The sequence below is a fragment of the Rhodotorula graminis genome (assembly GCF_001329695.1).
Source record: "Rhodotorula graminis WP1 unplaced genomic scaffold RHOBAscaffold_11, whole genome shotgun sequence".
NCBI classification, from domain to species: Eukaryota; Fungi; Basidiomycota; class Microbotryomycetes; order Sporidiobolales; family Sporidiobolaceae; genus Rhodotorula; species Rhodotorula graminis.
In genome coordinates, this window is record NW_017264938.1 from 274711 (window position 1) to 300453 (window position 25743).

General features: G+C 68.2%; 11 protein-coding genes across 11 annotated transcripts; 7 read left to right on the plus strand and 4 right to left on the minus strand.

Moving 5' to 3' along the window:
• Positions 1 to 133: 133 nt before the first annotated feature.
• RHOBADRAFT_45848 (uncharacterized protein) lies at positions 134 to 2088 on the minus strand (the record flags this gene model as incomplete). Its single annotated transcript, XM_018414676.1, has 5 exons — positions 134 to 209; positions 421 to 603; positions 701 to 843; positions 949 to 1766; positions 1857 to 2088. The coding sequence occupies 5 exons, from the start codon at positions 2086 to 2088 to the stop codon at positions 134 to 136; spliced, it is 1452 nt and encodes a 483-aa protein (XP_018269331.1).
• Positions 2089 to 2475: 387 nt separating this feature from the next.
• On the plus strand, positions 2476 to 4164 carry RHOBADRAFT_66776 (uncharacterized protein). Its single transcript, XM_018419077.1, has 7 exons — positions 2476 to 2579; positions 3023 to 3143; positions 3231 to 3280; positions 3350 to 3564; positions 3646 to 3705; positions 3825 to 3896; positions 3965 to 4164. The coding sequence occupies exons 1-6, from the start codon at positions 2505 to 2507 to the stop codon at positions 3847 to 3849; spliced, it is 546 nt and encodes a 181-aa protein (XP_018269332.1). The 5' UTR covers positions 2476 to 2504; the 3' UTR covers positions 3850 to 3896; positions 3965 to 4164.
• Positions 4165 to 4434: 270 nt separating this feature from the next.
• On the plus strand, positions 4435 to 6291 carry RHOBADRAFT_55048 (uncharacterized protein; the record flags this gene model as incomplete). The annotated part of the gene is made up of 5 exons (XM_018417634.1): positions 4435 to 4536; positions 4670 to 4962; positions 5083 to 5735; positions 5817 to 5908; positions 6026 to 6291. The coding sequence occupies exons 1-5, from the start codon at positions 4470 to 4472 to the stop codon at positions 6289 to 6291; spliced, it is 1371 nt and encodes a 456-aa protein (XP_018269333.1). The 5' UTR covers positions 4435 to 4469.
• Positions 6292 to 6581: 290 nt separating this feature from the next.
• Positions 6582 to 7956, plus strand: RHOBADRAFT_55049 (uncharacterized protein). The gene is made up of 4 exons (XM_018417635.1): positions 6582 to 6750; positions 6894 to 7127; positions 7222 to 7741; positions 7828 to 7956. Exons 1-4 carry the CDS (start codon positions 6600 to 6602, stop codon positions 7919 to 7921), a joined length of 999 nt encoding a protein of 332 aa, XP_018269334.1. The 5' UTR covers positions 6582 to 6599; the 3' UTR covers positions 7922 to 7956.
• Positions 7957 to 8204: 248 nt separating this feature from the next.
• RHOBADRAFT_55050 (uncharacterized protein) lies at positions 8205 to 10037 on the plus strand (the record flags this gene model as incomplete). Its single annotated transcript, XM_018417636.1, has 8 exons — positions 8205 to 8679; positions 8763 to 8849; positions 8915 to 8930; positions 9010 to 9114; positions 9236 to 9449; positions 9541 to 9567; positions 9713 to 9800; positions 9884 to 10037. 8 exons carry the CDS (start codon positions 8205 to 8207, stop codon positions 9949 to 9951), a joined length of 1080 nt encoding a protein of 359 aa, XP_018269335.1. The 3' UTR covers positions 9952 to 10037.
• A 155-nt stretch (positions 10038 to 10192) lies between these two features.
• Positions 10193 to 12531, minus strand: RHOBADRAFT_2550 (uncharacterized protein; the record flags this gene model as incomplete). Its single annotated transcript, XM_018412688.1, has 8 exons — positions 10193 to 10411; positions 10485 to 11070; positions 11247 to 11535; positions 11607 to 11729; positions 11804 to 11927; positions 12003 to 12131; positions 12194 to 12280; positions 12352 to 12531. Coding segments are annotated over 8 exons (1737 nt in total), but the record flags the coding sequence as incomplete, so codon positions are not given.
• A 1362-nt stretch (positions 12532 to 13893) lies between these two features.
• Positions 13894 to 14778, plus strand: RHOBADRAFT_66778 (uncharacterized protein; the record flags this gene model as incomplete). The annotated part of the gene is made up of 3 exons (XM_018419078.1): positions 13894 to 14133; positions 14260 to 14472; positions 14549 to 14778. Coding segments are annotated over 3 exons (633 nt in total), but the record flags the coding sequence as incomplete, so codon positions are not given.
• Positions 14779 to 14942: 164 nt separating this feature from the next.
• Positions 14943 to 16025, minus strand: RHOBADRAFT_50100 (glycosyltransferase family 43 protein; the record flags this gene model as incomplete). Its single annotated transcript, XM_018415291.1, has 2 exons — positions 15895 to 16025; positions 14943 to 15815 (listed from the first exon to the last, which is right to left on the minus strand). Exons 1-2 carry the CDS (start codon positions 16003 to 16005, stop codon positions 14943 to 14945), a joined length of 984 nt encoding a protein of 327 aa, XP_018269338.1. The 5' UTR covers positions 16006 to 16025.
• A 117-nt stretch (positions 16026 to 16142) lies between these two features.
• On the plus strand, positions 16143 to 18592 carry RHOBADRAFT_55053 (uncharacterized protein; the record flags this gene model as incomplete). The annotated part of the gene is made up of 6 exons (XM_018417637.1): positions 16143 to 16245; positions 16316 to 16963; positions 17043 to 17295; positions 17365 to 18219; positions 18374 to 18416; positions 18488 to 18592. The coding sequence occupies 6 exons, from the start codon at positions 16143 to 16145 to the stop codon at positions 18590 to 18592; spliced, it is 2007 nt and encodes a 668-aa protein (XP_018269339.1).
• A 230-nt stretch (positions 18593 to 18822) lies between these two features.
• RHOBADRAFT_55054 (glycosyltransferase family 64 protein) lies at positions 18823 to 20477 on the minus strand. The gene is made up of 3 exons (XM_018417638.1): positions 19928 to 20477; positions 19087 to 19818; positions 18823 to 19020 (listed from the first exon to the last, which is right to left on the minus strand). Exons 1-2 carry the CDS (start codon positions 20301 to 20303, stop codon positions 19127 to 19129), a joined length of 1068 nt encoding a protein of 355 aa, XP_018269340.1. The 5' UTR covers positions 20304 to 20477; the 3' UTR covers positions 18823 to 19020; positions 19087 to 19126.
• A 1095-nt stretch (positions 20478 to 21572) lies between these two features.
• On the plus strand, positions 21573 to 24323 carry RHOBADRAFT_65425 (glycosyltransferase family 64 protein). Its single transcript, XM_018418705.1, has 8 exons — positions 21573 to 21907; positions 21991 to 22272; positions 22384 to 22459; positions 22529 to 22769; positions 22842 to 23186; positions 23280 to 23645; positions 23723 to 24050; positions 24136 to 24323. The coding sequence occupies exons 1-8, from the start codon at positions 21629 to 21631 to the stop codon at positions 24172 to 24174; spliced, it is 1956 nt and encodes a 651-aa protein (XP_018269341.1). The 5' UTR covers positions 21573 to 21628; the 3' UTR covers positions 24175 to 24323.
• The last annotated feature ends 1420 nt before the right edge of the window (positions 24324 to 25743 follow it).

Sequence of the window (25743 nt, forward strand, 5' to 3'; positions counted from 1 at the left end):
GCGTCCATACATTCGATTAAGCCTCGCTCGGCCCCGCTTGAGGCCGGCCCAGACCGAGGCAAGCTCGGCGCAAGAGGCCCGCCGCAAAAAGAGGACGACAGCGGACGCCCCTTGTCGACCTTGTTGCCGCCGATCATGCCGCACGACCTCGCGGGCTTGCGGGCCCGGTACCGGCGAACGTGTCGAGCTCGTTGATCCACGACGCGAGGCTGTCGAACCGTGTCGCGGGCGGTGATGTCGTACACTGTATCGGGGGGAGAGGTCAGTGTGCGTTCACTTGTTCAACGGGCACTATCTCGGGCCGACACTGAAGATGCCGTCGCCCGAGAGTGAGTAGGAGCAGGGACGCACCGAGGATGACGCCATGCGAGTGGAGTGGAGTGGAGAGGAGAGGAGAGGAGAGAGGGCGCGAGGACGCACAGCATGTGCCGCACAAACTCCTCGTCGTTGCCGGCGTGGCTGCGCAGGCCCGTCGAGACGACCTCGGCGAGCTCCTCGAGCGTCGTCGCGCGTTGCTCGGTCGCGAGCTGGAGGTCGGTCGGCGCGGCGCCGAGGGCCGCCAATTGCGCGCGCGCCTCGAGGATGCGCTCGTCGAGGTACGAGCTGCGGGCGAGGGCGAGGCGAGGGTCAGGACGATGCGTCTCGATGGACGGCGAGATCATGGAGATGGAGAACAAGAAGAGAGAAAGGTGGGACGCACAGCGAGACGCGGACCTCGCCCTCCTCGCGTCCGACAGCCGTCACGCCCGTCCCGCTCGTCGCAATCTCGACAAACTCCTCCATGACGACGGCGCGGCGCTCGGTGAGCGACAGGAGCTTGTGCGCGACGGTGTCGACGTCGTTCTGCGGTGCGAGGGACCGAGGTGGGCGGCCGTGTGGGTCAGGGCGGTTGGCGCGAGGGCGAGACGGGACGGGGCGGGGAGAGAGCGGAGAGAGAGGGGGACGCACGTCGGTCTCGGTGCTGCTGCCCGTCGTCTGCCCACTCGACGACAGCCCCTGCCCGACCCTCGACACCCTGCCCGCCGACGAGCCCGCGACGACCGCGCCCGGCAGCGCCTGCGCCGCGGCACGTCCCACCACCACCTCCTCCTTGTCCTCGCGCAGCATCGCGCCCTCCTCCTCGCCATGCTCGCTCTCCGGCACCTCGACCTCGATGTCCTGCGCGCCATCGCCTGGGCCGCCTGGGCCGCCGCGAGGAGGAGGAGGAGGCGGGCCGGCGGCGCCGCCGACAAGCGCCTCGTCGTAGCCCGAGTCGAGCGACGTGCGCGCCTTCTTGGCCGGGTGCGCCTCGAGCCCGTGCGCCTGCTCGTGCTCCGCGTGCACGGGACGAGGCGGCTGCGCCGAGGGCGGGACGTTCTCGTCTGCGGGCTCGAGCGCGCCCGCCTCGTCGTCGTCGTCGTTGTCGCTCGCGAGCTGGTCGACCTCGTCGTCGGCCTCGGCCTTGACGTGGACGGACGCGCGCTCCCGGCCCTTGGTGGTGTCGCGAGTGCGACTCGCGGTAGGCGAGGGCCGCTTGCTCGGCACGACGACGGCGGCGGCGGCGGGCTTGGGCTTTGGCTTGGTCGTCGACGAGGGGCGTGACGTCGCGCCGCCAAAGTGGGACGACGTGATGACCTCGCTCGACTTGGACTCGAGCGTGGCCGAGGCGGATGAAGGTGCGGCGGCGGTGTGGTTCGGGAGGGCAGCGAGGGGCGAGCGCGGGCGGGACGAGGTCGAGGTCGAGGTCGGGGTCGGGGTCGAGAAGGGGCGGAGCATGGTCGAGCCATCTGTGCACGGCGCAGGGGCGCGAGGGTGTCAGTTCTTCGGCTGAAGCAGCTCCTCGCGTGCGCGAGGCAGAGAGAAAGGCGAGGACGCACCGCGAGCAGCCAGAGGCCGGTCCTTCGAGCCCACCTTGAGCCCTGCGGCGCCTCCGAGGGGCACGACCTGCCCGGCGACGGCACCGGGCATCTCTGCCCTGCCCCTGTGGCCCTCGTGCGGCGGTGCGCGTGTGCGAGAGGGCGGGTTTGATGAGGCGGCGGCGGCTGGTGGCGGAGCTGGGGCGAACGGGGCGCTGGTGGACCCGGCTGCGCGGAATGCGCCGGGCGGCATGGCGGGGGTGGCTGGTGGGTGCGCTGGCTCGTGTGGCTTGTCGGGAGCGAGAGGGCGAGGTGAGAGGTCAACAAGCGAAGAGAAGGCGACCGCGACGAGGACGCGTCGGCTCGCTCTCAACTCCTTCGAGGGCTCTCGAGGCGAGCTGAGTGCGCTTTCAAGGTCTCTAGGAGTAGGCTCACTCAGCCCAAAAGCTCGCCGAGTAAGTGGGAGACGAGAACCGGTCGACGATTACACCTCGTCCTTGCCCGCTCTCCGCCCGACGTTGGTTTGACCCTCCCCGCCTCACCCTTCGCCGCGACCTCGCACCTGCCTGCCCGCCCCGACCCACCACGGCCATGCCCTCGCTCCGTGGCACCCTCTCGGCCCTCGCCCTCGCCCTCGCAGCCCTCTCAGCCGCCCCCTCGGCCACCGCCATGGGCACCGACAACAACCTCACCTCGCTCGCTGGCACCTGGTCCAGCGGCAGCGGCGCAGTCGTCACCGGCCCCGTGAGTCTCGTCTTCGGCCTTTGGGGCGTTCGGAAGGGCGCTCAAGCGGCGAGCGAGGGCGGGACGGGGAGGGCTGGGCGGGTCGAGCCATCGGACGATGCTGGCTCGAGCACGGCGGGCGCACCCTGCGCAGCGCAGAGCAAGCTTGCGGGATCGACTTGGGCGTGTTCACGCGCTGCCAGGCGGGTCTCGTGGCGCACGCAGGGCAGCGTCGCCGTCGCCTTGCGCCCGGACCCGGGTTGCGCAGGAGCACCCTCCTCGCCTACGACTCGCGCCATCGGAGCCTGAGCGCGCTCGTCCGCTCTACCGAGCACTTGCATCTCTGCGCCCGACAAGCACCCACTGACCACTGCCTCCTCTTCCCTCCCTCGCCCACCTCCCTCTCGACCCACCCCACCCACCTCGCTCGCTCAACCTTGACCGCGCACCGCAACCCTGCGCAGGGCTTTGCCGACCCGATGAACAACAACCGGCCGTTCATCTACCCGACCAACACGGGCATCGCCTACTCGTTCACCGACGACGGCTACTTCGAGACGGCGTGGTACCGCTTCCAGGCCAACGGTGCGTCGCCATCGCGCTCTCTCGCCCCTCGTGCTCTCGTGCCCTCGAGGACCTCGACTGATGATGGTGGCCCCCTTCGACGTGCAGCGTCCAAGCCGGCGTGCCCGACGGCCATGCTCTACTGGCAGCACGGCACCGTGCGTCCCCCTCTCCCTCCCCCTCCCTCTCTCCCCCTCGACTGAACTGACGCCCTCGCCGCCACGCAGTACTCGGTCAACTCGAACGGCTCGCTGTCGATGAACCCTCTCCCGTTCGCGTCCGACGGGCGCATCCAGACCGAGAACCCGTGCACGCCCCAGACGGCCGTCCTCGCAGAGTACGCAGAGTTCGAGATGTGGGACACGTGGGAGATCAAGATCGACTCGCACCACGAGGCCTACTCGCTCCAGGCCGTCAGGGCCGACGTCGGCAAGCTGCCGAGGTGCGTTCTCTCGCGCTCTCTCTCTCTCCTCTTCTTGGGTGGACGACGACGGCGACTGACTCTCGGGCTCGTCGCCCGCAGGCTCTTCCTCACGGTTCGCCCGCCGACCATGCTCCCGACTACGAGCCTGACGGCCGTCTTGTGCGTCGGCGCGCTCTCTCTACACGCCGCTCGAGCGCCGCTCCTCCCTCGTGAGGAGTAGCGCGACGAGCTGGACGTCTGTGCCGAATCGACGCTGACTCTCTCCTCGCTGTGCGCAGCAACGGCTCGGTTCCCTTGCTTTAAAGAACCGCCCACCTCTACGCGCGCTTCTCTCTCTCTCTCGACGGACAGTGCGTCGCACTCTCTCCTCCCTCTTCCTCAACTCGACCCGACCCTGACCCTACCCTCGCCCTCGCAGTTCTCTCTTCCCGGCATCCCCTTCATCCCCTTGTTCCCCTGTCTGCTTCTCCCTCCTTCCTCTCTCTCTCTGCACATGATCCCGAGCCTGCTGTTTCTGCGAGGAGGACGACGGAGGAGGAGGAGGAGATACTGTTGTGCGATAGGGCGGGCGAGAGGGGGGGAGGGAGGGGGTGGCAACCATGGACGCTTTTCCTGTGTGTGTGTGTCGGTGCTTGAGAGCTCGAGAGAGAGAGCGGCAGCGCTGCGCGAGAGCGTCTCTCTCGCGCGAGGAGGAGGAACCTCGGGCTCGCTTCGTCTTGCTCTCACCACCTGCAGAGCCCGGCATCCTGCCCAGCCTCGCTACAGCGCTACACATCTCCCGAGCACCCTCAGCCCCTTGCACCCGACGCCGCGCCCGCCCGCCCGCACCCCTCGACCCAAGGCTCGTCGTCAATCTCCCCACCTCGCACCCTCTCCCCCCTCACCCTCGTCCACCACCGCCCGCTGCCCACCGCTAGCCGACCATGTCCGACGCCGACTCTGCGCTCAAGATCGCCGCGACGTTCCTGCTCCAGTCCCCGCCGGGCGAGCGTGCGTCCTCGTCCCTCCTCCCCTCCTCTCCCTCCTCCCTCCCTCCCTCCCTCGTCCCTCCCCGCACCGCACCCGCACCGCACCGACACGAGCCCCGTCCGCGCACCCTCACTGACCCACCTGCCCCTGACAGTCGCCGACGTCTACGCCGACCTCGTCCCGCTCGTCGCGCCCCTCCTCGGCGCCGGCGCCGGCGGGCCCTCGGGCGAGGCGCAGCTCGAGGACGCGCTGCGCCCTGCGCTGGCCCAGTACGCGCGCGAGCAGCTCACGGTCGTTGAGCTCGAGGGGGTGGGAGCGGGCGGAAAGGGCAAGACGCTGCTGAGCGAGGCGAGCCGGGTCGAGGGCGAGGGCGAGGGCGAGGGCGAGGGCGAAAGGCATGTCGCGCCGGGATTGGGGAGCTCGTTCGAGTGGGACGCGGTCAAGGAGGTGCGTCGGCCTGTTCTCCGCTCTTCGTACTGCCCGCCTGCTCGAGCTCTCGCAGCTCGGCGGCGGGAACCGAATGACGCCGTCGCGACTGACGCTCAACCCCCCGGCCCCCTCCCGCAGACGGCCACCTCGCTCTCGCCGCTCTCGCCCACGCCCGACGCCGAGACCGAGTCGCTCCGCGCCGCGCTCGACACGCTCCTCGGGCGGTACACGGCCAACCACTACGCCGAGGGCGTCAGCGCCGTCTTTGCCCTCGACGACCCGGCGTACCCTGCCCCTCCCGCTCCCGCTCCTCCTCCTCCCTCCTCCTCGACCGCTCCTCCGCCTCCTCCTCCCGCCACCGACACCGACACCGACGCCGCACCCGCGACCTCCGACGACGAGGGCCAAACGGCGGCTGCCGACGCAGCCGAGACGGCCGACGCAGCCGAGACGGCCGACGCGGCCGCCGCGGCGCTCCCCGACGAGGGCGTCGAGACGGCCAACGGCGAGCCGGCGCCGCCTGCTCCGGACGAGGCGGCGCCCGAGGCGGCGGCCGAGGCGAGCGGCGAGGCCCCCAGCGCGGGCGAGGAGCAGAAGGAGGGCGAGGAGGAGGAGGTGGCGGCACCGGCGGACGAGGACGCCGAGATGAGCGCTGCGACGCCCGCTGCTGCTCCGGCTGGCGAGGGCGAGGGCGACGACGTCGCCGAGGTGGCTGTCCCGGCCGTCGCGCGCCCGAGCCGGCTCTTTGGCCTGTACCTCGTCGGCAACAAGTACAACCCGAGCAACTATTGGTGCGTCCCCCCTCCCTCTTTCTGCGGGCGCTCTCGTCCACGACGAGGACGCAGCTGATTCGGGTTCTCGGGATCGCGCAGGACGGGCCGCTGGCGGTCGACGTACACGCTCGACTGGGCAAAGGGGACGCTCGAGGGCACGGCAAAGGTCAACATTCACTATTACGAGCAGGGTGCGTCGGCCGTGTCTCTCTCTCGTCTCTGTGATGGCGTGCCCTCCTTTGCGAGAGGGCGCAGCCATGACTCGAGGGATGGCGACTCGACTGACCCGCTCTCTCCTGCGCGCACAGGCAACGTCCAGCTCTCGACGACGCTCAAGTCGACCACCTCCCTGTCGGCCTCTCCTGCGGCAGAAGCCGTCCTCGCGGCGCTCAAGGCCTCCGAGTCGTCGTTGCAGCGCCAGCTCGCCGACACGTACTCGACCCTGAGCGAGGGCGCGTTCAAGGGCCTCCGGCGCGCGCTGCCAAAGACGAGGAGCAAGGTCGACTGGGACAAGGCGGGCGCGTACAGGCTTGGGGGCCAGATTGGCGGCGGCGGGGCCCAGGGGCAGGCGTGAGCGCGGGGAGGAGCGGTCGAGGAGCGCTCGAGGAGCCAGGTCGGGTTTCCTCTCCGTTGGAACGCAGTACACGGTTCTCTCGCCTGTGCGGGCTCTACGTCGCCGTGCTGCCGAGAGTGCGAGCCGGCTCGAGCGAGCTGGACCTGCAGCGGAAGAGCATCTTCCTCGACAGAGCTGGAAGCTGGATCCCGGCTCCTCGCTCCTGTGCACCCCCGCTCGTGCGCCCTCGCTGCACTCGTGCCCTGCGCTATCTACTGCTTGACTCTGCACCGACACCGCCGCGCCGCACCCGCCTATCACTCGCCCGCATGAGCACCGAGCTGCCCGCGCCCTCACTCGTCGTCGCGTTCAAGGAGGTCGACGGCCACCAGGTGCACCTCGAGTGCCACTTGCCTGCGCCAGAGCACGTCAAGGACCCGTCAAAGCCTGTCCCGGTCGTCATCTGGTGCCACGGAGGCGGTGCGTCCACTCGTTCTCCTCGTCGCCGTTCCCCCCTCCCCCACCTCTCGACCTCGGAAGGTCTCCGAGCTCACCCACTCGCCCTGTTGCCTCCCTGTCCGCGCCCATCATTCCCTCGACGACGACGATGGCCCCTCACCCAGGCTTCTTCGACGGCGCCCGCACCGACTTTTCGCCCGCCAACCTCCTCCCGACCCTCGCACGCGGCTGGGCCTTTGTCGCGCTCGACTACCGCCTCGCGCCCCAGGTCACGCTCGAAGACGCCCTCGACGACGTGCGCGACGGGTGCGAGTACGTCCGGAGCGGCCGGCTCGACAAGGCGCTCGGCGGCGGGAGGGTCGACGGGACGAGGTTGGCCGTGACTGGGTCGAGCGCAGGTGCGGGACACTCGTTCCTCTCGTGACTCTCGTCGAGCGTGCGTCGTCACAGACGCGGCAACCTGACGATGCTCGAACATGCCCTCTCCCGCAGGTGGCGCCCTCGCCGTCTTTGCGTCGTGCACGCTCTCGCCCCCACCGCTCGCCTGCTACTCGCTGTACGGCTCGCTCGACCTCCTCCACCCGTCCTACAACGCCCCGGTCGCCTTCCCCTCGGGCCCGATCCACCTCGCCGAGGTCGCGCCGCACCTCGACCCGCACGGGCCCGTCGTGTCGCACTCGCCCGCCGAGGTCGACTTCAGCACCATGATCGCCCAGGGCCGCACCCGGGCGTGCTTCTACGCCATCCAGGAGGGCAAGGTCCTGCCGTGGTCGACCCGAGTGCCCGAGCGCGAGATCGACCTCGAGCGTCCGAGCGAGGCGCTGCGGGCGTACCGCGCGACGGAACTCGTGAGGCGCGCGAGCGAGCCGAGGAGCGAGAGCTTGCCGCCGACCGTGTGCGTGCATGGGACGGACGACATGATGGTGCCCGTTGGGCTCAGTCGGGACCTCGTCGCGGCGCTCAGGGAGGCGGGCGTCGACGCAGAGATGATCGAGGAGGAGGGCGCGAACCAGTGCGTCCTCTCCTTCCTCTCTCTCTTGTCTCTCCCTCCAGCCTCTCGAGAACGACTCACTGACCCAGTCTCTGGTGCGCACGCAGCGGCTTTGACCTCGTGCCGGGCGTGTACGGCGACGCGAGCAAGATGGGCGGGATCGAGCGGGCCAATGATTTCCTCGCCAAGTACATTGACTAGTCTCTCGCTCGGCAATTGGACTTTAGTGCGACGTGTGCCGTGGCGACGAGAGAGACAGCGAGAAAAGAGAGAGCGTGAGGGGCTCGAGAGAGGATCCCGCCGCCACGAGAGGGTCGAAGTCCGGGTCGACCTCGCTCAGCTTCAACACCTCGGCCCGCCTCGACCCGCTCGAGCGCCCAGAGCCACGAGCACGGCTGCCAGCACCGACCAACACCCGCACAGCGCCGCGCGCCCCCCTCGATCTCGCCCGCCCCGTCCTCATCTCCCCCCTCCCCGAAACCTCATGGCCAAGCGGCAGCTGGGCCTCGCCGAGGCGTTCGCACACGCGCAGGGCGCGTCTATCCGTGCTGGGTCCCCTCCAGCCAAGCGCGCGCGCCTTTCGACCTCGCCTGGTCTCGCGGCGGCCTCGCCAAAGGCGGGCAGCACCGCCTCGTCGGCGACGGCGACCGCGTCAGGCTCGACGCAGGCGGCAGACGGCGAGGGCGACGGCGTCACGGCCAAGGGCAAGGGCAAGAGCATCACGACGCCCTTCTCGCCCGCGGCGTTCCTCTCGTCCCTCTCGACCTCGCCGCCCTCACCCACCGAGGCCGACCTCCTCTCGCTCGAAGGCGCGACCCTCGGCGCCTCGTGGCTCGCGCACCTCGACAAGGAGCTCCGCAAGCCTTACTTTCTCGACCTCAAGCGCTTCCTGTGGAAGGAGGGCCTGAGGGGGACCGAGGACCGCGGCGAGGGAGGCAAGCTGAGGGTCTTCCCGCCTGGTGCGCCCAGCCTTTCGCTCTCTGTCAAGCGCGCTCTCTCGTCGAGCGCGTACTGACAGGAACAGGTCGCCCTGGACGCGCAGCTCGCGACGTGTACGCCTGGAGCCGCTACACGCCGCTGCAGGACGTCAAGGTCGTCGTGCTCGGGCAGGACCCGTACCACGATGACGGTGCGCCCTCACTCTCTCTTCTCTACACTTTGCGATCCTCCCTGACGCCTCTCTTCGACCCGCAGGCCAAGCGCACGGTGCGTCCCACCCCTCTCCCCCCCCCCTCGCCCTCGCACTGACCCCGCCTTCTCTCTCTCCCTCCCTCTCGCCCCCCTCGCAGGCCTCTGCTTCTCCGTCCGCCCTGGCGTCAGATCCCGCCCTCGCTGCGCAACATCTACAAGGAGATCAAGGACGAGTACCCGGCGTTCGAGGTGCCCAAGCACGGGTGCGTCCCTCGCCCTCTCGTCGTCGTTCTCGGTGCGACCACAGAGGTCGCACGCCAGAGCGTAGAATCCGGGCGGTAGCGACTGACGCACTCCCTCGTCCCTCTCGCCTCGCCGCGACAGCAACCTCATCTCGCTCGCGCGCTCGGGCGTCCTCCTCCTCAACACGTCGCTCACGGTCGCGCCGCACAAGGCCGGGTCGCACAGCAACAAAGGGTGGGAGACGTTCACCGACAAGGTCGTCGACGTCGTCGACCGCCACGGCGGGCAGGGCAAGGGCGTCGTCGTGCTCGCGTGGGGCGCGTGGGCCGCAAAGAGGGTCGCAAAGATGGACAAGGTGCGCTCGGGCGAGGGGCTGTCTCTCTCGGTCTCGGTTCGGCTGGTGTCCGAGCAGGGGTACTGATGGACCACCCGCGCGCGATCCGCAGAAGAAGCACCTGATCCTCACGAGCGCGGTTCGTCCACACCTCTCTGTCCCTCTCTTCCCCTCCCTTCTTTCCTCGCCCTCCCCTCTTTCCTCGTCCTGCACCTCAGACCTCGTTCGCCCGCATCCCTCGCCGAACCGAACGAGACCCTGACCTCGTCCCTCGCCGTCCGCAGCACCCGTCGCCCCTGAGCGCTCGCCGCGGCTTCTTCGGCAACGGCCACTTTAAGAAGACCAACGAATGGCTCGCCCAGCGTCACGGCGGTGCGTCGGCCACGTCCACGTTCTCCTTGTCCTTGTCCTCGAGCGACGCACAACGACTGACGCACGGTCGGGTCTCCTCGCAGCGGACGCGCAGATTGACTGGACGACGCTCGAGCCGGAGGAGGACGAGGCCGGGCTCGACAAGGCCTGAGCGCGAGGCGAGCGGCAAGGAGCAGGTGTAGCTTGCGAGAGAGTGCATCGATGACGAGCAGCTCGCGCTTCTCGTGGCTGCTCGAGCGAGAGCCGGACAGCTGCGACGAGAAGAGCGAGATCGAGAACGAGTTGCACTGCCGCACACAATACGAGCCCTTCTTACGACGGCGTCGTCCCTCGTCCGCCTCCGTCTAGAACCGCGTCAACCAGCAGTCGAGCACGGCCGACCTCTTCTCCTCGCGCACGACCCTGACCGCCTCGCGCATGGCCTCGTCGAGCTCGCTCGCCGTCTTGACCTTGCGGCACCACGCGCCGCCGGCTGCGGCCGCGATCGCGCCATAGTCCGGGTTGAGGTCGTCGGTCGGGCCGAACGAGACGTTGAGCTCCGAGGTTGGGCCGGCGGCGCCGAGGCCGTTCGGGTGCACGCCCAGCATCGACAGCTTGGGCGATTTCCAGCCCTGTGAGCGAGAGAGAGTCGTCGACATAGAGTCAGGCCCGTTCTCCTTCGTCGAGAGAAAGAGAGGGACGCACGCCGTTGTTGAAGACAAAGACGAGCGTCGGCGTCTCGTACCGCCTCGCCATCCAGAAGCTCGCGCTCGGGACGCCAAAGATGAAGCTCCCGTCGCCGACAAAGACGGTCGTGAGGTCCTTCTTGAACTCGGGGTGCACCTCGGCGGCGAGCTGGGCGCCAATGGCGGCGCCGAGCGCCCAGCCGAGCGACGACGCGCCGGACGAGATGCACTCGCCCGCCTTGGTCGGCACGAGGTGCTGCCACACCTGCGGGTAGTTCGAGATGGCCTCGTTGCACACGAGGCTCGACAGGCCTTGGTCGGCGAGCAGGTCGCGGTACCGCCCGACGATGGTCGAGCTCGTCATGATGTCGCCCTCTTGCGGCACCTCGAGCTCGCGCAGCGCGGCGTCGCTCGCCTTCTTCTTGTCGACGAGGGCCGAGCGCCGCTTGACGATGGCGGCCTCGTGGGCGCCGAGCGCAGACGACGACGTCAGGTAGTCGTACAGCTGCTCGAGGGCGAGCGCGGCGTCGACCTTGGCGCGCAGCTGCGCCGGGTACGTCGCGAACGCCATGCGCTCCTTGAGCGGGTCGACGTCGAGGTGAAAGCTGCGTACGGGAACGAGAAGAGCGCAAGTCAGTGCCGGGCGGACTGAGCGCCTGGCGAGAGGAAGAGAGAGAAAAGGGGGACCGTGCACGCACATCTGGGCGTCGGGCTTGGGCTTGACGAAGAGCGGAAGCCTGTGAGGGGGCGAGCGTCAGGTCGAGTTTGACGTGTAGAGAACGCTCGAGGGGGGACGCACCAGGGCACGTCCGAGTCGATGACGAGGATGCAGTCCGCCGCCTCTACAGCCGCCTTCCACTCGGGCGTCGCGCCCGCGAACGCGACGCCCTGGTGGCTCGGGTGGTCGAACGGGAAGTTGACCGTGCTCAGGGTCGGCTGGAAGACAGGGACGGCGAGCAGGTCGACGAGCTTGACGAGCTCGTTGACGGCGTGCGGGTTGCGGCCGAGGTACGACGTGATGATGAGCGGGCTCTTGGCGGCGAGGAGCGCCTCCGAGATGCGCTTCACGGCTGAAACGAGGGAAGCAGTCAGTCGAGTGCGCGGAAGGAAGAGGAAGAGGAGGGAAAGGGAAGGGACGCACCGGTCTTGTTGAGCGGGTTCAGCTCAATCGGGGACCAGATCTCCTGCGCGCGCACGTCGCCGATCACGTTCGGGTCGACGTGCTCCTCGGTCGCCTCGCGCTGCCCCCACACGTAGACCGGCCCTGCATCGCGAGGAGCGGGCTCGTCAGTTTGAGACGGCCGACAGGGAGGGAGAGCGAGCGGGCCGCGAGCGCACCTTTGGGCTCCGACTTGGCAAACTGGAGCGCCCTGAGCACGACCTGCTGCGTGTTCTTGGCCGACCGGATCTCGCCGACGTGCCGCATGTACTGCCGCACGATGGCGGGCTGGTCGGTCGCGTTCTGCGCCGTCGGACGACCGGGTCAGTAACGCTCGGGGAGAAGAGGGCCCGACGAGGAGGGAGCTCGACGACGCACCTGCAGCCAATGAATGAACTCGTTCCTGCTCCCGGCGAGCTCGCCGTTCTCGGAGAACGGGCTCGCGCCGGCGTAAATGAAGACGGGCGTGCGACAGGTCGAGACGTTGTGGACCGCGCCGGCGAGCGCCTGCGAGGGACGAGGGTGTCAGTCGTCGCGCTCATGCCATGCCGGTGATGTTCGAGACGCACCTGGGTCCCGCAGTCGACGTGCACGATGACGGCGGCCGGGTGGCCGCAGACCTGCGCGTAACCTTGCGCGGCCGACAGGGCGACCATCTGCCAAGGCGCTCGGGGGTCAATTCTCTCCTTTCGACGCGCTCGAGAACGTGAGAGAGCGAGGTGCGCACCTCGTTGGGGCAGGTGACAATGTCGAGGCTGGGCAGGCCGTACTTCTTGCGCGACGCGAACGCCTCGAGGAGGGCCGGGTGGTCCGAGCCGAGGTTGACGAACGCCTTGCGGATGCCGGCCTTGACGAGGACATCGAGGAAGACGTTGGACGTCGTGAAGACCTCGGTCGGAGCGGACATGGCGCGGATGCGGGGGAGGTGTCGAGGTGAGGAGGAGAGGGCGGGCGAGAGGTCGGGGGGTGGCGAGGCTTTTTCGTAGCGGTGTGCAGGCTCTGCTGCAGGTGCTGCGACAGGCTCTGGTGGGCCGCTGAGCGGGTGGGCGAGTTTGTGCGAGGCGAGGTGCGAGGACGACGAGGTGCCGGCGCAGTTGACCGAGGCCGAGGTGTGGGTAGCTGCGAGGCTCGGTAGTGGTGGAGCAAGCTAGCGCGGGTCCTGGGTACGGGTGCGCAGGTCGCGTGTCTGGCGTCAGGTGCACGTGTCGTGTCGGTGGACGGGCGAGCAAGCAGAAGTCGAGGTCGAGCGGGGCCGCGGCCGCATTCTCCCCCACCGTTTGCCAGACGGCGGAGCCGGCCTCCCGGCCGGTAAAGTGGGGGGCAGCTCGGCACGGCTCGAGCGGTACCTTCGGCTTGTCGGCTGGCGACGACGGCAAGGACTGTCGTGCGGCGCCGCTCTTGCGCGAAGCTCTTTCAGCGCTTTCAAGGTGGATCATGCCGAGCGAGGCGACGTACAGCGAGGTCACTCTCACGGCGCCTCTCTCGTGAGGCGAGCTGCAGCGGCTCTTCCAGCTGGACAGACTCGACGGGCTACGCTGCACGTCCTTTGTCGCCGAGGAGGCCGCACGAGCAGGGAGGGAACGCGGCACCCAGCGCTCGCAGCCCCTCGTTCCAGCTCGAGCTTCTCGGACGCGCGGACCAGTCTGTCCTCGCGCGCGCCCGAGCGCTCATGCTGTGCGTCTGCGCGAGCTGCGGTGCTTTGCGCGCCTTCGGAGCTGGCCGTGCGCGCAGAGTGAAGCGACGCCGGCGCTGGCACAGGTCGAGCAGCATCGAGGCCAGCTACAGCGGGGCGGACCTGGCGCATGCAGAGCCGAGCCGCCTGAGCAAGTTGACACAGCGTCGCAACGAGCTGATGTAGTCCGAGAGAACGCCTCGTAGCGAGCCAGACGGCCTCGGCTCGCGCTCGAAGGAGGTGGGCGAGAGCGGCAGAACCTCGATTCAGCGAACGGCTGCGGCGAGGCGCCTCGCTCGACGGCCGGTGGCGAGATACAGAGACAGTGAGTCTCGCAGAGCGGAGTGCAGCGGTACCAGGCTGCGATGCGCGCCGTCGAAACGCTCATCAGCTGCCGTCGGTCGAGAGGAACAGGGGAGAGGAGCGGTGGCTCGGGGAGCGACGGCGGCAAGAGCGAGGGACCAAGGTAGAGTCAGGGGACTCGCTCGACTCGACGCAGATGCGTCCCGACGTAGCTGAGAGCGGCGGTAGAGCGTGGGAACGAGGCGGGCGGGGAGGCTGGGCACCTTCGCGGCTCTCGCTCGACAACCTCGCCACGGCTCTCCCAGACGCACACCAGGCCGGCCCTGCACGTCGCCCAACAGCCCAGCTCATGGCTGGTCCAGCGCTCACCGCGCGCCGAGCCCCGCACCGCCGATTGTTGCTCCCACTCCTCCTCGCCGTCGCCCTCCTGTGCTCCGCCTGGACGTTCGCGCGCGACGCTCGCCCGATGGCTCGACGACGCACAGAGCAACTGCGCCGACCACGATCACCGATCAAGCGCAGCGTCGTGCCGAGGTGCGCCCCACCCTCTCTCTCTCCCTTTGCCCCTCTCCTCCACTCTGCTCTCCGGCCGGGAGCGACCGACCGTGTCGACGACCCCAGCTGACCCTCCCCCCCTCCTCCCCTCCTCGACCGACACAGCTCGACCGGCCGGCTGCGCTTTATCCAAGGCTCGCAGCGCACGTCGCCGATCGGCGCGACGGTGCAGCGCGCGTGCGGCGAGCTCGAGCCTGGCTTCTCAGAGTGGATCTCGACGCTCGAGACGCAGGACGCTGCGGCGTGTGTCGAGCAGCGCACCAAGGGCGTCGACATGGCGGCGCTCGTTGGGTCGGCGAGGCAGCAGTGCGGCTCGTGGTGCGTCCCCTCTTCTCTCTCTCTCGCGCGCGGTGTGTCGAAGTAGGAACTGACGCTCGACGCCCGCCCGACGCAGGTGCGTGTGGGACCTCGCGACGTCCACGAAGCGAGGGTGGCACCTCTCGGACGGGTGTTGGGCGCGCTTCACCTCGCCGCACTACTGCGACGAGTGGTGGTACCAGCGGCCGGGCCACGACGGCGACAGCGATGGCAGCGGGACCTGAGCGGCGCGAGAAGGAGCGTATGCAGCATATAGAGCCGCTCTCTCGAGCATGTGCAACTACCTGTACCGGGACTTTCTCGACGAGACGCGCGAGCTGGATCGAGAGAGGGCGCGAGCGCTTTCTCGCGAGAGGAACAACAACATTGCAGGGCGGTCGAGAACAGAGTACGCCAGATCTGCAGTTCGAGAGTTTGTCAGTACGAGAGGAAGGAGAGAAAGAGAGAGAGAGAGGGAGGGAGACGCACAATCAGGGACCGAGGATCCTCGCCGTCGGCAGGTCGGGCGCCGCCCACGTGAAGCCCCTCGCGACGTCGCTCGCGTTGCGCAGCCGGAGCGACACGCTCGCCTCGGTCGTCCAGTCGGCGTCGTACAGTCCCGCGCGGTCAAACGGCTTGCCAAAGTTGTGCCACACGTGGACGCGGTCGAGGAGCGGGCGGCGGATGACGAGCGCGCTCGAGGGCTGGCGCTCGAGTTGGTCGAGGAGGTCCGACTCGAGGAAGCCCGACTTGGACTCGAGGTCGAACCGGACCGGGCGCCCACCGCGCTCGCCCTCGCCGCCGCCGCCGCCGAGGAGGCTCGTGTGAAACGCGAAACCGCCCATGTCGACGTTCCAGCGGCGCAGGCAGTAGTCGCAGCACCACTGCTCGATGACGACGGGCGTGCCGGGCGCGTCGGGCGAGAGTGCGGCGGCCGAGGGCGACGACGAGGGAGCGACGACGGGGCCCTCCCAGCCGTAGTAGCCCGTGTTGCCGACGGCAAAGACGGTGTAGGCGTCGACGGGGAGCTTGAGGAGCTCGGGCCACAGGTCGGGCCGGTACGCGTTGTCGTCGTCGGCAAAGTAGACGACGCCCTGGTTGGACCCGGTCGTCGTTGTCGTCGTCGCGAGAAAGTCGAGGGCGGCGTTGCGCAGCTCGACGCCGCGGTGGACGGTGGCGGCGTGCGACTCGCGGTGGAGGTAGTGGTGGGTGATGCCGCTGTCGACGAGGAGCTGCTCGATGGCCGGGTCGCGCTGCGGGGCGTCCTCGACGACGATCCAGACGACGCGAGGGGCAAAAGGCGAGGCGGCGAGCATGTAGGCGAGCATGAGCATGTGCGAGTACCGCGTCAGGTCGTCCTTTGTCTGTGTCGGGTCGAGATGGGCGGGTCAGGCGTAGCCCGAAAGCGTGCCGTGCGAGCGAGAGAGAGGGAGAGGAACGCACCGGGGTTACGAGGAAGAGGCGGTTCGAGGAGGTGGTCGCGGTCCACCAGGGGATGGTGGCGAGGACGACCAAGGTGACGAGGGTGGCGACGAGTGCAGCATTGCGCCTCATCGAGCCGAGGACGACGAGCGCTGCCGACAGAGGAGGTGGGGAGATGAAGACGAGCAGGACGACTCTGACCCTCGTTCAACCTCGACCGCGAGCTGTTGCTGCTGCTGCGTACGGCTGAGCCTGCCCTCGCTGGGCACATGGCCCTGTCCAGACGGCTCGAAGGCGTCTCGGCCCGTCGACTGCGCCTCCTCGTCCGCGTCGCCTTCATCGCCTCGGCCCTCGTCTTCTTCCTCCACCTCGGTGCGTGTCGTGCGCCTGTCCAGCTCAACCACAGACCAACAGTCGACTGACTCGCCTGCTCCCCGCGCAGCCGACTCGTCGACGTCGCACCCTCTCACCCGCACCTCGCCTCGCCGCCGCCTTGCCGACGACTCGCCCCCGTCCTCGCACGACGTTGCCCTCATCTTTGACGACAATCGCGTCGACTATGCGACCCAGATGCTGCGCTCGGCGGCCACCTACGGCTGGCCCCGACACGCGCTCCACTTCCACCTCGTCGCTCCACCTGCCGTCGTTCACCTCGTCCAACCCGTCCTCGACGAGCTCGGCATTCGCGCGACGTGGTATGACTACGCCGCCTGCGACCGCCTCGTCGCGCCCGTCCGACCTTTCGCCAACGAGGCCATCCACACGAGCGCCCTCTGCAAGGTCTTCCTCGCCGACCTCCTCGTCGACGTCGACCGCGTCCTGTACCTCGACACGGACGCCACCATCGTCGGCACCCTCGACGTGTGCACCCAGCCGCTCGCCGACGACGCCCTGTTCGGCATGGCGCTCGACCTCGGCGACGCGTGCCAGGTCCGGCCCGAGCGGTGCTGGCCCCTGTCGCTCCAGTTCACGCCCTGGGACGGCCTCGTGTGCGGCAACGTGCCCAAGCATCACTGGCCGCCGAGCTTCGAGGCAGACGACGCCGTCTGTGCTCAGCCAGGAGAGCCCGAGCCGGCCCAGGTCAACGGCGGTGCGTCCCCACGTTCCTTCTCCTGCCCGATCCCTCTCCTCCCGCCGACCCCCGACTGACGCGTCCCGCACCCCTGCAGGCGTCATCGTCATGGAGCTCTCGCGCATGCGCCGCGCCCGCTTCATCCCCAAGCTCCTCGCCTCGACCGCGCACGCGTTCCTCCTCGCCAACCGCCGCCACGCGACGTGGGCCGAGCAAGAGTTCCTCAACGCCTACATCCGCGACTACCCGCACGACTTTGCCGTCATCCCGTGTGGGTGCAACTACCAGTACGTCGGCATACGTCGCGAGGCCAAGTGCGCCGGGCAGCCGGTCCACATCGTCCATCACTGGTGCGTCCCCCTCCTCTCCCTCCCTCTCCTTCGTCCTCGCCCACTCACGCTTGAGCACCTTCCTTGCAGGTCGAGCAACGCCGCCGTCGAGACGACCGACCCGTACAACCAGGTCTTCCACCACCTGCGCCGCAACGACTCGGGCGCGCTCCCACCGCTCCCGGCCCTCTCGTCCTCGTCGGCCTACTCGCCCTCGGGCCCGGTCCGCGTCGAGCTCAACCTCGACTGCGTCGGCCAGCCGTACGACTGCGCCGAGTCGTCGCCCGCCGCCGCACCGCCCCGGTGGGGCGACCCGGTCTACGTCCTGACGCGCACGGCCGCCCGCCCGCGCTTCTTCGCCGCCGCGCGCGAGTCGGTCCTCGGCCAGTCGTACCCGTACGTGCACCACCTCGTCGCGACCGACGACGCGGCGAGCATGGCGTACCTCGGCGGCGTCGAGGAGGCCGACTTGGTCGAGCGGCGCCGCGAGTCGCACGCGTTCGACCCGGACGAGGTGTGCCGCGCGTGCCAGCCGCTCAACGAGCCGGGCAGGGCGTGCGGCCAGGCGCCTGACCTCGGCAACCCGCTGCGGCAGCCGTACCTCGAGTGCTACTGCGCGTCGCACTACCCGATGAACGAGCTCGTCAACCACCTCGTGCGTCGCGCGGCGGCCGCCACCACCACCGAGGCGGCGGGCCCAGGTTGGCTCATCCTCCTCGACGACGACAACGTGTTTAGCTCGTCGAGCGCCGTGTCGGACGTCATGCTCGACGTCGAGCACGCCGACCAGGTCGTCCTGTTCCGGTCGCGGCTCGGGCGCCTCACGCCGAGCGACGACGCCATGGGCCGCCTCCCCGTCGAAAGGGGCGACATTGACGCGAGCAACTTTATGGTGCACTCGTCGCACGCCGAGGAGGCGCTGTGGGACGCGAGGCGCTGCGGAGAGTGCGTCTCGAGCGTTCCTCTCTCTCTCTCTCTCTCTCTCTCTCTCTCTCTCTCTCTCTCTCTCTCTCTCTCTCTCTCTCTCTCTCTCTCTCTGCCCGTTCCTCCTCGGGCCGCAGCACTCACTCTCTCATCCTCCTCCTCCTCTACCATGCAGCTGGCGCACGATCGACCGTCTCACCAAGCTTCTCGAGCCCAAGGTGCGCCCGCCCTCCCTCCCCTCCCTCTCACCGACAGCCCTCCTGACTGATCCCTTCTCTCCCGCCCGCAGTGGAGCTCGGCCATGCCCATCTCGGCGCACCCTCTCCGCGCTCGACTCGGCGGCCTCGGCGGGAGGCACGACTTGCCCGACCCGGCGGCGGCGCCGGCGGCGTGAGAGGGGGAGGAGGACTGAGCGGGCGGCAGCGCGAGGAGCGAACGAGGGAGAGCGCCGTGTCGCACGCGCGCAGCGAGGGCCCGGTTCTGTAGACGTTGCATCTGCATCCCACATGTTGTTGTCCATCTCTCTGCTGCTGCTACGTGCGCGAGAGACGGCGAGCGAGCGAGCAGCTCTCGCTCGAGCCGCCGAGAAGCGCCTCTCAGGGTTCGCGATCTCGAAGACAGAGGGAGCAGCGAGACAGGGTTTCATTGCGGTGCGAGGGAGAGAATGAGTACAGGGTTGCAACAGGGTGAGGAGAGAGTATGAGAGACGGATCTAGATGCGCGAGTGAAGGGGACAGAGAACGACGCCGACGACGATGAGGGAGTGGGTGCGTTCGACGGTCGATGCGAGGCGAGTACGCTCAAAAGGTGCGTAAGGCTGAACTGAGAGGCGAAAGAGTCAGTGAGAGGCCGTGCGAGAGCGAGAGGAGGGCAGGAGAGAGAGCTCACCGCTGATCTAGGTCGTCGACGACGCGGACGACGCCGCCCGTCACCGTCCGATCCACGGCTGACCGATCATGCGCCACCCAGCGTCGCTGTCGACGAGCTCGCAGATGCCTTCTCGGTCAAACAAGGGCCGGGCGCACGGCAAGTCGAACGGGATCTCGGTCGAGTACGAGTAGGCGTCGGGCGGCGGCACGCCGACCTCGGCGTCGTCGAGCGGCACGTACGCGTCCGAGTAGACGAGACGCGTGTCGGTCAGGCCCGCGAAGCGCTGCAGGCACTCTGAGCGCGTCCCGAGGTGCTTGGGCCGGAACCACAGGCCGTCGACCTGGAACGGCTTGTGCCACGCGCGGACGAACGCCGGCCCGGCTCGAGGCCCCGTCAGGTTCGCGACGACGTAGTTCATGAGGAGGTCCTCGCAGTTGGTGAGCTCGTCGACGACACGGCGCGCGGCGGCCCACTGCGGCGCGTGGTACGCGTCGAAGAACTTGCGCGACAGGGCGGCGCCGGACGGGAGCATGATCGAGTGGAACTTGGACGGGGGCATGACGGCTGGCTTGGCCGTGTACTGGGACCAGAACGTCGGCGCGTACACGGGCTGGGGTGCCGAGCCGTCGTCGGCGAGGTCGCGCTCGACGTGGTTGCGGCCCATGTGCTCGAACCCGACCCAGCGGTCTCGGTACCCGGCGTGCCACACTTGCGAGACGCGGTTAATGTGGTCGTGCGGCATGCGCCAGTCTGTATCGGCGTCGAGAGGGAGAGAAGGAGGCGACCGAAGGTCAGGCGCAAGTCCGGACGTCTGCGAGCTCGGCACGAGGCGGAGAGGGGCGAGAAAGGTGGGACGCACCGTCGTCCATCGAGATGACGCAGTCGGTGCGGATCTCGGGCCAGGGATAGAAGCGCCAGTTGAGCGACGTGGACGGCGGTACGACGAGCGAGAGCCGAGTGCCGCCTGCGGCCGCGACGAGGTCCGTCTCGTTGGCCTGTGCCGGGCCGGCCCACAGGAGGACGATGGCCGTGATGCTCGTCGTCTGGGCATAGTGCCGCACCGACTCGGCGACCGTGGTCGGGCGCGAGAAGACGTTGACGACGAGGGTGCAGCCGGGCTCGAGAGGAGGCGACGACGAGGACAACGACGAGCGGTGCAGGGCCAAGCTGACGGCGAGCACGAGTGCTAGGACGAGGAGCACGCCGGCCAGGCGATGCACCCGTACCCTGGCCATGGCGGACGCAGAGCAGCTCTGTCTTCATCTCCCTCTCCTCCTCCCCCGCATCACCTCGTCCGCCGCCTGCTGGCTCAGCGCGTTGGACAGTCGCACCAGCTGCATTCGAGCCTTCTCTCGACCCACCTTGTCCCGCCGCCCTTTCCTCCCCAGCCCCCCTCCCTTCCTCCCGACCTCGTCCCTCCGCCCCACCCTCCTCGTCGACAGGCCGCCTCAGCCTCGCCCGCGACACGCAGCCGCCTCGACCACCGACTCGCTGGACCTCGAGCCGCCACGACACGCCCTGTATCACCGCCGCTGCGCGACTGCCCGAGCCGTTCTACCTCACGGACTCGGCAACACCGCGCGCACCATCGTGTCGAGCATGCAGTCGCGACCGCTTCGCTGTGCCGGGATCTGCGCTCCCGTCGAAGTGGGACAGTCTCGCAGAAGGAGCGCGCAGCTGCGGCGCCTTGCTGCGGGTCGGCGCCTGCCCCGCACGAGCGGCCGTCCTCGCACTCGACGCTTGTCCCAAACGAGCTCGACAGCATCCGCTCGAAGCTTGACGGCGCAACGCCCGACTCGTACGCAGTCAGAGTTGGCTTGCGACGGTGGCAGTACTGAGCCTGCGGTGCTCGCTGCGCCCGCGGCGGCGAGTCGCCCGCCTCGACGCGCGCTAGCTAGCTCGCTGCGCTTCCCTGCTCGTCGGCCGTCCTCCGCTCCACGACCGCTCGAAAGACGGGCAACGTGCGCGGCGTGCGCGAGGCGCGACCGCTTTCCGTGGACGGCGCGCCGCCACGTCTCTCTCTCTCTCGAGATGTCGATCTGCCTCTCGTCGCTCGTCGCGCGACCGTCCCGCTCCTGCGTGCGAGCGATCCGGCGGTACATGGCGAGCGCGCAACGCATGGGCTCTCGTGCGTGCGCCTCGCTCGGCAGCGCGACAGAGGACGAGAGAGGCCCTTGCGCAGTGCTAGTTACCTTACGAGCCTCTCGGTCCACCGAAAGCCAAGCGCACGAGCCTGGCAAGCCACTCGCGAGGAGCACGACTGTCGACGGGGCCGAGGCGAACTCGAAGCTGCTGCGCATTGTTCGCGGCGACGAGGGCTCTCGATTCCGCGCGCGCTCGAAGACGGAGCTTCGAAAGTTGGCGAGGAAGCGAGCGACGGAGTCCGGGCGTTTTGGCTACGATAGGAAGGCGCGATCGAGGCGAGACCCTCGACCTTGGGAGAGAGGCGCGCGGCGCTGAGCTGTCGGCCTCGCGTCCTGCCTCGCACCGCACCCCGTTCGCCCAGTGCTGCACCAGCACCACTAGCGACCCACTCGCGCGCACCAGCAAGCCCAGCAGCATGGCGTCGCTCGCGAGCAAGCTGCGGCGAGTCCGCGTCCTGTACCTGGTCGTCGCCCTCGTCGTCCTCACGTTCGTGCCGTGGCACCGCGTCCAGGACTCGGTCCTCCAGCACCGCGTCGTGCCCCGGTTCAATCCCGATCCCGCCCAGCACCAGCTCGCCGTGCTCGGTGCGAGCTCGACCGCGGGAGGCGACTTGGCTACCGCGAGCCACGATCCTTTGTGCGAGCGGTACCCAGAGCAGTGCGGGTACGCCGCGCTCCTGTGCGACGATGAACTGGTGCGCCCTCGTCTCTCTCCCACTCTCGATTCAGGCGCGCGCGGGCTCGCACGAAGTGGACGAGCTGACCCCACCTCCCGCAGCTCCCAGCCCTCGAGGTCCTCATCTACTCGCTGCGACAGACCGGCACCCCTCACCCGATCGTCGTCCTCGCCCTCCCGCATGTCTCCGAGGCCGCACGGCAGGACCTGCGCCTCCTCGCCGACGACGTGATTGCGGTCGACCAGCTCGCGTACCCCTACGAGGGCAAGGTCAAGCTCGAGCTCGGCATCAACAAGCAGTGCCGGTACAGCAAGCTCCACCTGTGGGCCCAGACCCAGTTCAAGTCGATGATCTACCTCGACGTCGACACCGCCGTGGTCAAGGTGCGCCTCGAGCCCTCCCCTCCTCCCTCTCCCTCTCCCTCTCCCTCTCCCTCTCTCTCTCGCTCGCGCTTGCGCACGACGGGACCTGACCTCGTCAACCGCCCCTTGCAGAACATCGACCACCTCTTCTCGACCAAGACGGTCTTTGCCGGCGTCAAGGACATCGGCGACGTCTACAACACAGGCGGTGCGTCCCTCTCCCTTCAGCGCCCCTCTTCTCGGGCCTCGTTCGCTGACCTCGCCCTCCTTCCCTCAGTCCTCGTCTTCAAGCCGTCCAAGGCGACGTTCAACGACATGATGGACACGTACCTCACGGCACCGTCGTACAACCGCGGCGACCAGGGCTTCCTCAACTGGTACTTCTCGAACCGCACGACGACGGGCCTCGGCGTCATCGGGCCGGCGTACAACGTGCCCGCCAAGCTCAAGGGCTTCGCCATCGGCAAGAAGCTCATCGACAACGCGTTCGTGTACCACTTTACCGCCGAGACCAAGCCGTGCGTCCCCTTCTCCCTTCCCTCGACTCGGGCGACGAAGCTTACTCGCCCCTCGTTCGCGCCCCTCTGCAGCTGGTCCTTCCACCACTTCTACCACCGCGACTGGAAGACCAACTACCACCCGCGCATGTTTGCCAAGTGGCGCACGCTCGAGTACGAGATGGCCCAGTCGCAGCCCGACTTGCGCGACCAGTACGCCGTCCCTCGGCACGACGTCCCGATCAAGGCTGAGCTCGCCGCGTACGACTGGCCCAACACGCACCGCGCGTACGACCTGTGCTCCAAGTACAACCCCAAGTACGAGACCGAGGGCAAGTTCCCCGTCCAGGAGCAGTACTCGGTCGCCATCTCGTTCTACAACCCCGAGCGCCTCGGGTACCTCACCAAGCTCATCGGGCACTACCTCCTGTCGGACCTGTGCGTGTCCTCTCTCCCTCTCTCTCTCTCTCGAGGCGGTCCCGTTCCTGACCCTTCTCCTCTCTCCCCTCCTTCCCTCTCCCTCGCCGACAGCGTCCACACCGTCTTCATCACATGGCACTCGCCCAACGTGCCCGTCCCGACCGACATCAAGCAGCTCGTCGCCGGCGGCAGGGTCGCCATCCTCAAGATGAACTCGGACACGCTCAACAACCGGTTCAACCCGATCCGCGGCCTCAAGACGCAGGCCGTCTTTATCTGCGACGACGACATCTTTGCGCCGGCGGCCGGCATCGACTTCCTGTTCCGCGTGTGGCAGGCGCGCCCCGACTCGATCGCGGGCTTCTTCCCGCGCATCCACGGCCGCAAGGAGGACGGCACCATCTTCTACGAGATGGCCGGCGTGCACCACAAGTACGACATCATCCTCACAAAGGGAATGATGATCAACGCCAACTTGTGCGTCTCTCCTGTCCCTTCCCTCCTCGTCGTCGCTCGAGTCGCTCAGAGACCTGACCTGCTCTTTCGCCTCGCAGCCTGCACGCCTACACCTGCGTCCTCCCGCCCGAGATCCACCGCTACGTCGACTACGGCAAGAACTGCGAGGACATCGCGATGAACATGATGGTGTCGGGCATGACGGGCGCCGCGCCCGTGTGCGTCCACGACGAGGAGGTGCTCGACTTTGGCACGTCCAAGGGCATCTCGATCTCGGCCGCGTTCACGATGCGCCGCGACACGTGCACGGGCGACCTCATCGACCTCTTTGGCCGCGACACGCTCGTGTCGTCGACCGAGCACGTGCGCAAGTTTGTCTCGAACAAGTTCCGCAAGGTGCCGTGGGAGGACCTCGACGACATTCTCGTGCGTCCCGCCTCTCCTCTCTCACTCTCTTTCTCGCTCTCGTTCTCGAGGGTACGCTACTGACGACGCTTGCCTTGTCACGCAGGATGGGGAGCGGCAGAAGGTGCTCGGTCAGAAGGCGTAGATTTCTCTCCCTCCCTCCCTCTCCCGCTCTCTCTTTTCTCTCTCTCATTCGACTTGGCGATAGGTATGTAGACAGCCGACGTCGTCATAGTGTAGTCCCCTCTCGCATTCACCCTCGCATTCTGTAATCGTCACCCACCATCGTCTGCTGCATTCCTCCTGGCTGCGAGCGAGCGAGAGGCCGTCCTGTCCGTCTCGCTGCTCGATACAGACCGGCTTGACTTGCAGTCAATGCAGGCTCGTCTGCAGGCTCGTCTCAGTCTCTCTCGCTTTCTGCAGAGCGCGCTCGCGAGGCTGAAAAGGAGAGCCACGTTTGCGCAGGAAGTGAGGGGAAGCTACGGACGAGAGGACGAGAGAACGCTCGAGAGACGCCGACATGGCGCCTGTGGGAGTGGGACTGACGAGGTGGAAGGAGCGAGGAGGGAGGAGCAAATACGGAGGGAGAGGGACGAGGTCGAGGCGGTTTGGGAAGGTCGTCGAGGGGGGCGGTCCGAGCGGCTCTGGCGCACGTCACACGTCGCCCTCGGTGCGGCGTCGAGCGGCTTTGATCGTCACGTTCAGCGACGGCGCGTCTGGCGCGCGAGCTGGCGGTGGTTCAGGTGATTGTCGACCTGGGCGACTTGGTCGACGAGTGCTTCGAACGAGCCGGGGCGCTCGAGTTGTCGGGCGAGCGCGTCCTTGAGGTCCTTGTCGAGCCCTTGGCGGAAGTAGAACTTGAGCGTCTCTTGAGTAATTTCGAGTGATGCCGCGAGGGCGCGGAACTTGGCGGCGTAGAGCCAGGCGGCGCCGTTTTGGCGAAGCTGGTCGAGCCGGGCGAGGTCGGCCATGGCTCTGTCGGGGTCGCCAAAGGTGGTGAGGAGCTTCTCCTTGAAGAGCTCAAAGTCGGAGAGCCAGGCGTGCTCAGGATTGGCGAGCATGTCGTCGGGAAGGTCGACGTAGGAGGAGAACCAGAGGCGGGCGTCGCCTCCCAGTACGACGCGCACGTGTGAACTCGGTGCGAGTCGTCCTTCCACCCTCTGTGACCCTCGACGAACTTGGTAATGCCGGCGACGAACGCGTAGACGTCGTTCGTGGTCGCCGAGCGCGAGCCGTCGAACACCTTGGGCTTCTGCACCTGGACCTCGGCGACAACCGGCTTGGCCTTGTCGACGAGCGCAGCGTTGACGGCTCCCTTCTGTGCCTTGACCGTCTCGCGCCCTCTGGCGGCGTCGACGCGGTCGAGCCGTGCCGAGAGGGACGCGACGAGCTGGTTCAGCGACTCGACTTCTGCTTGCACTTGCTCGATCTCCTTTCTCTGCTCGCCGGGTTGCGCGTCCGTGGTCATGGCAGTGCGGGCAAGTGCAGCGACGTTCCGCGAGAAGGTGCAGCAAGGAGGGAAAGAGAGGAAGAGCGCGGGCCGAGCGCCCTTTTTATACTCGGCCCGCTCGAACGTGCTCGGACGTGCTCGTGCTTTCCAGCCCTCGCGCGCAAGCTCTCGCAGCGGTGGCGCGTCGGCGAGCGGCGTAGATTCGGCCGACCGCGGCGCGACGGGAAGAACGGGCGCCGAAACCAGGAGGTCTCACGCGCTCAG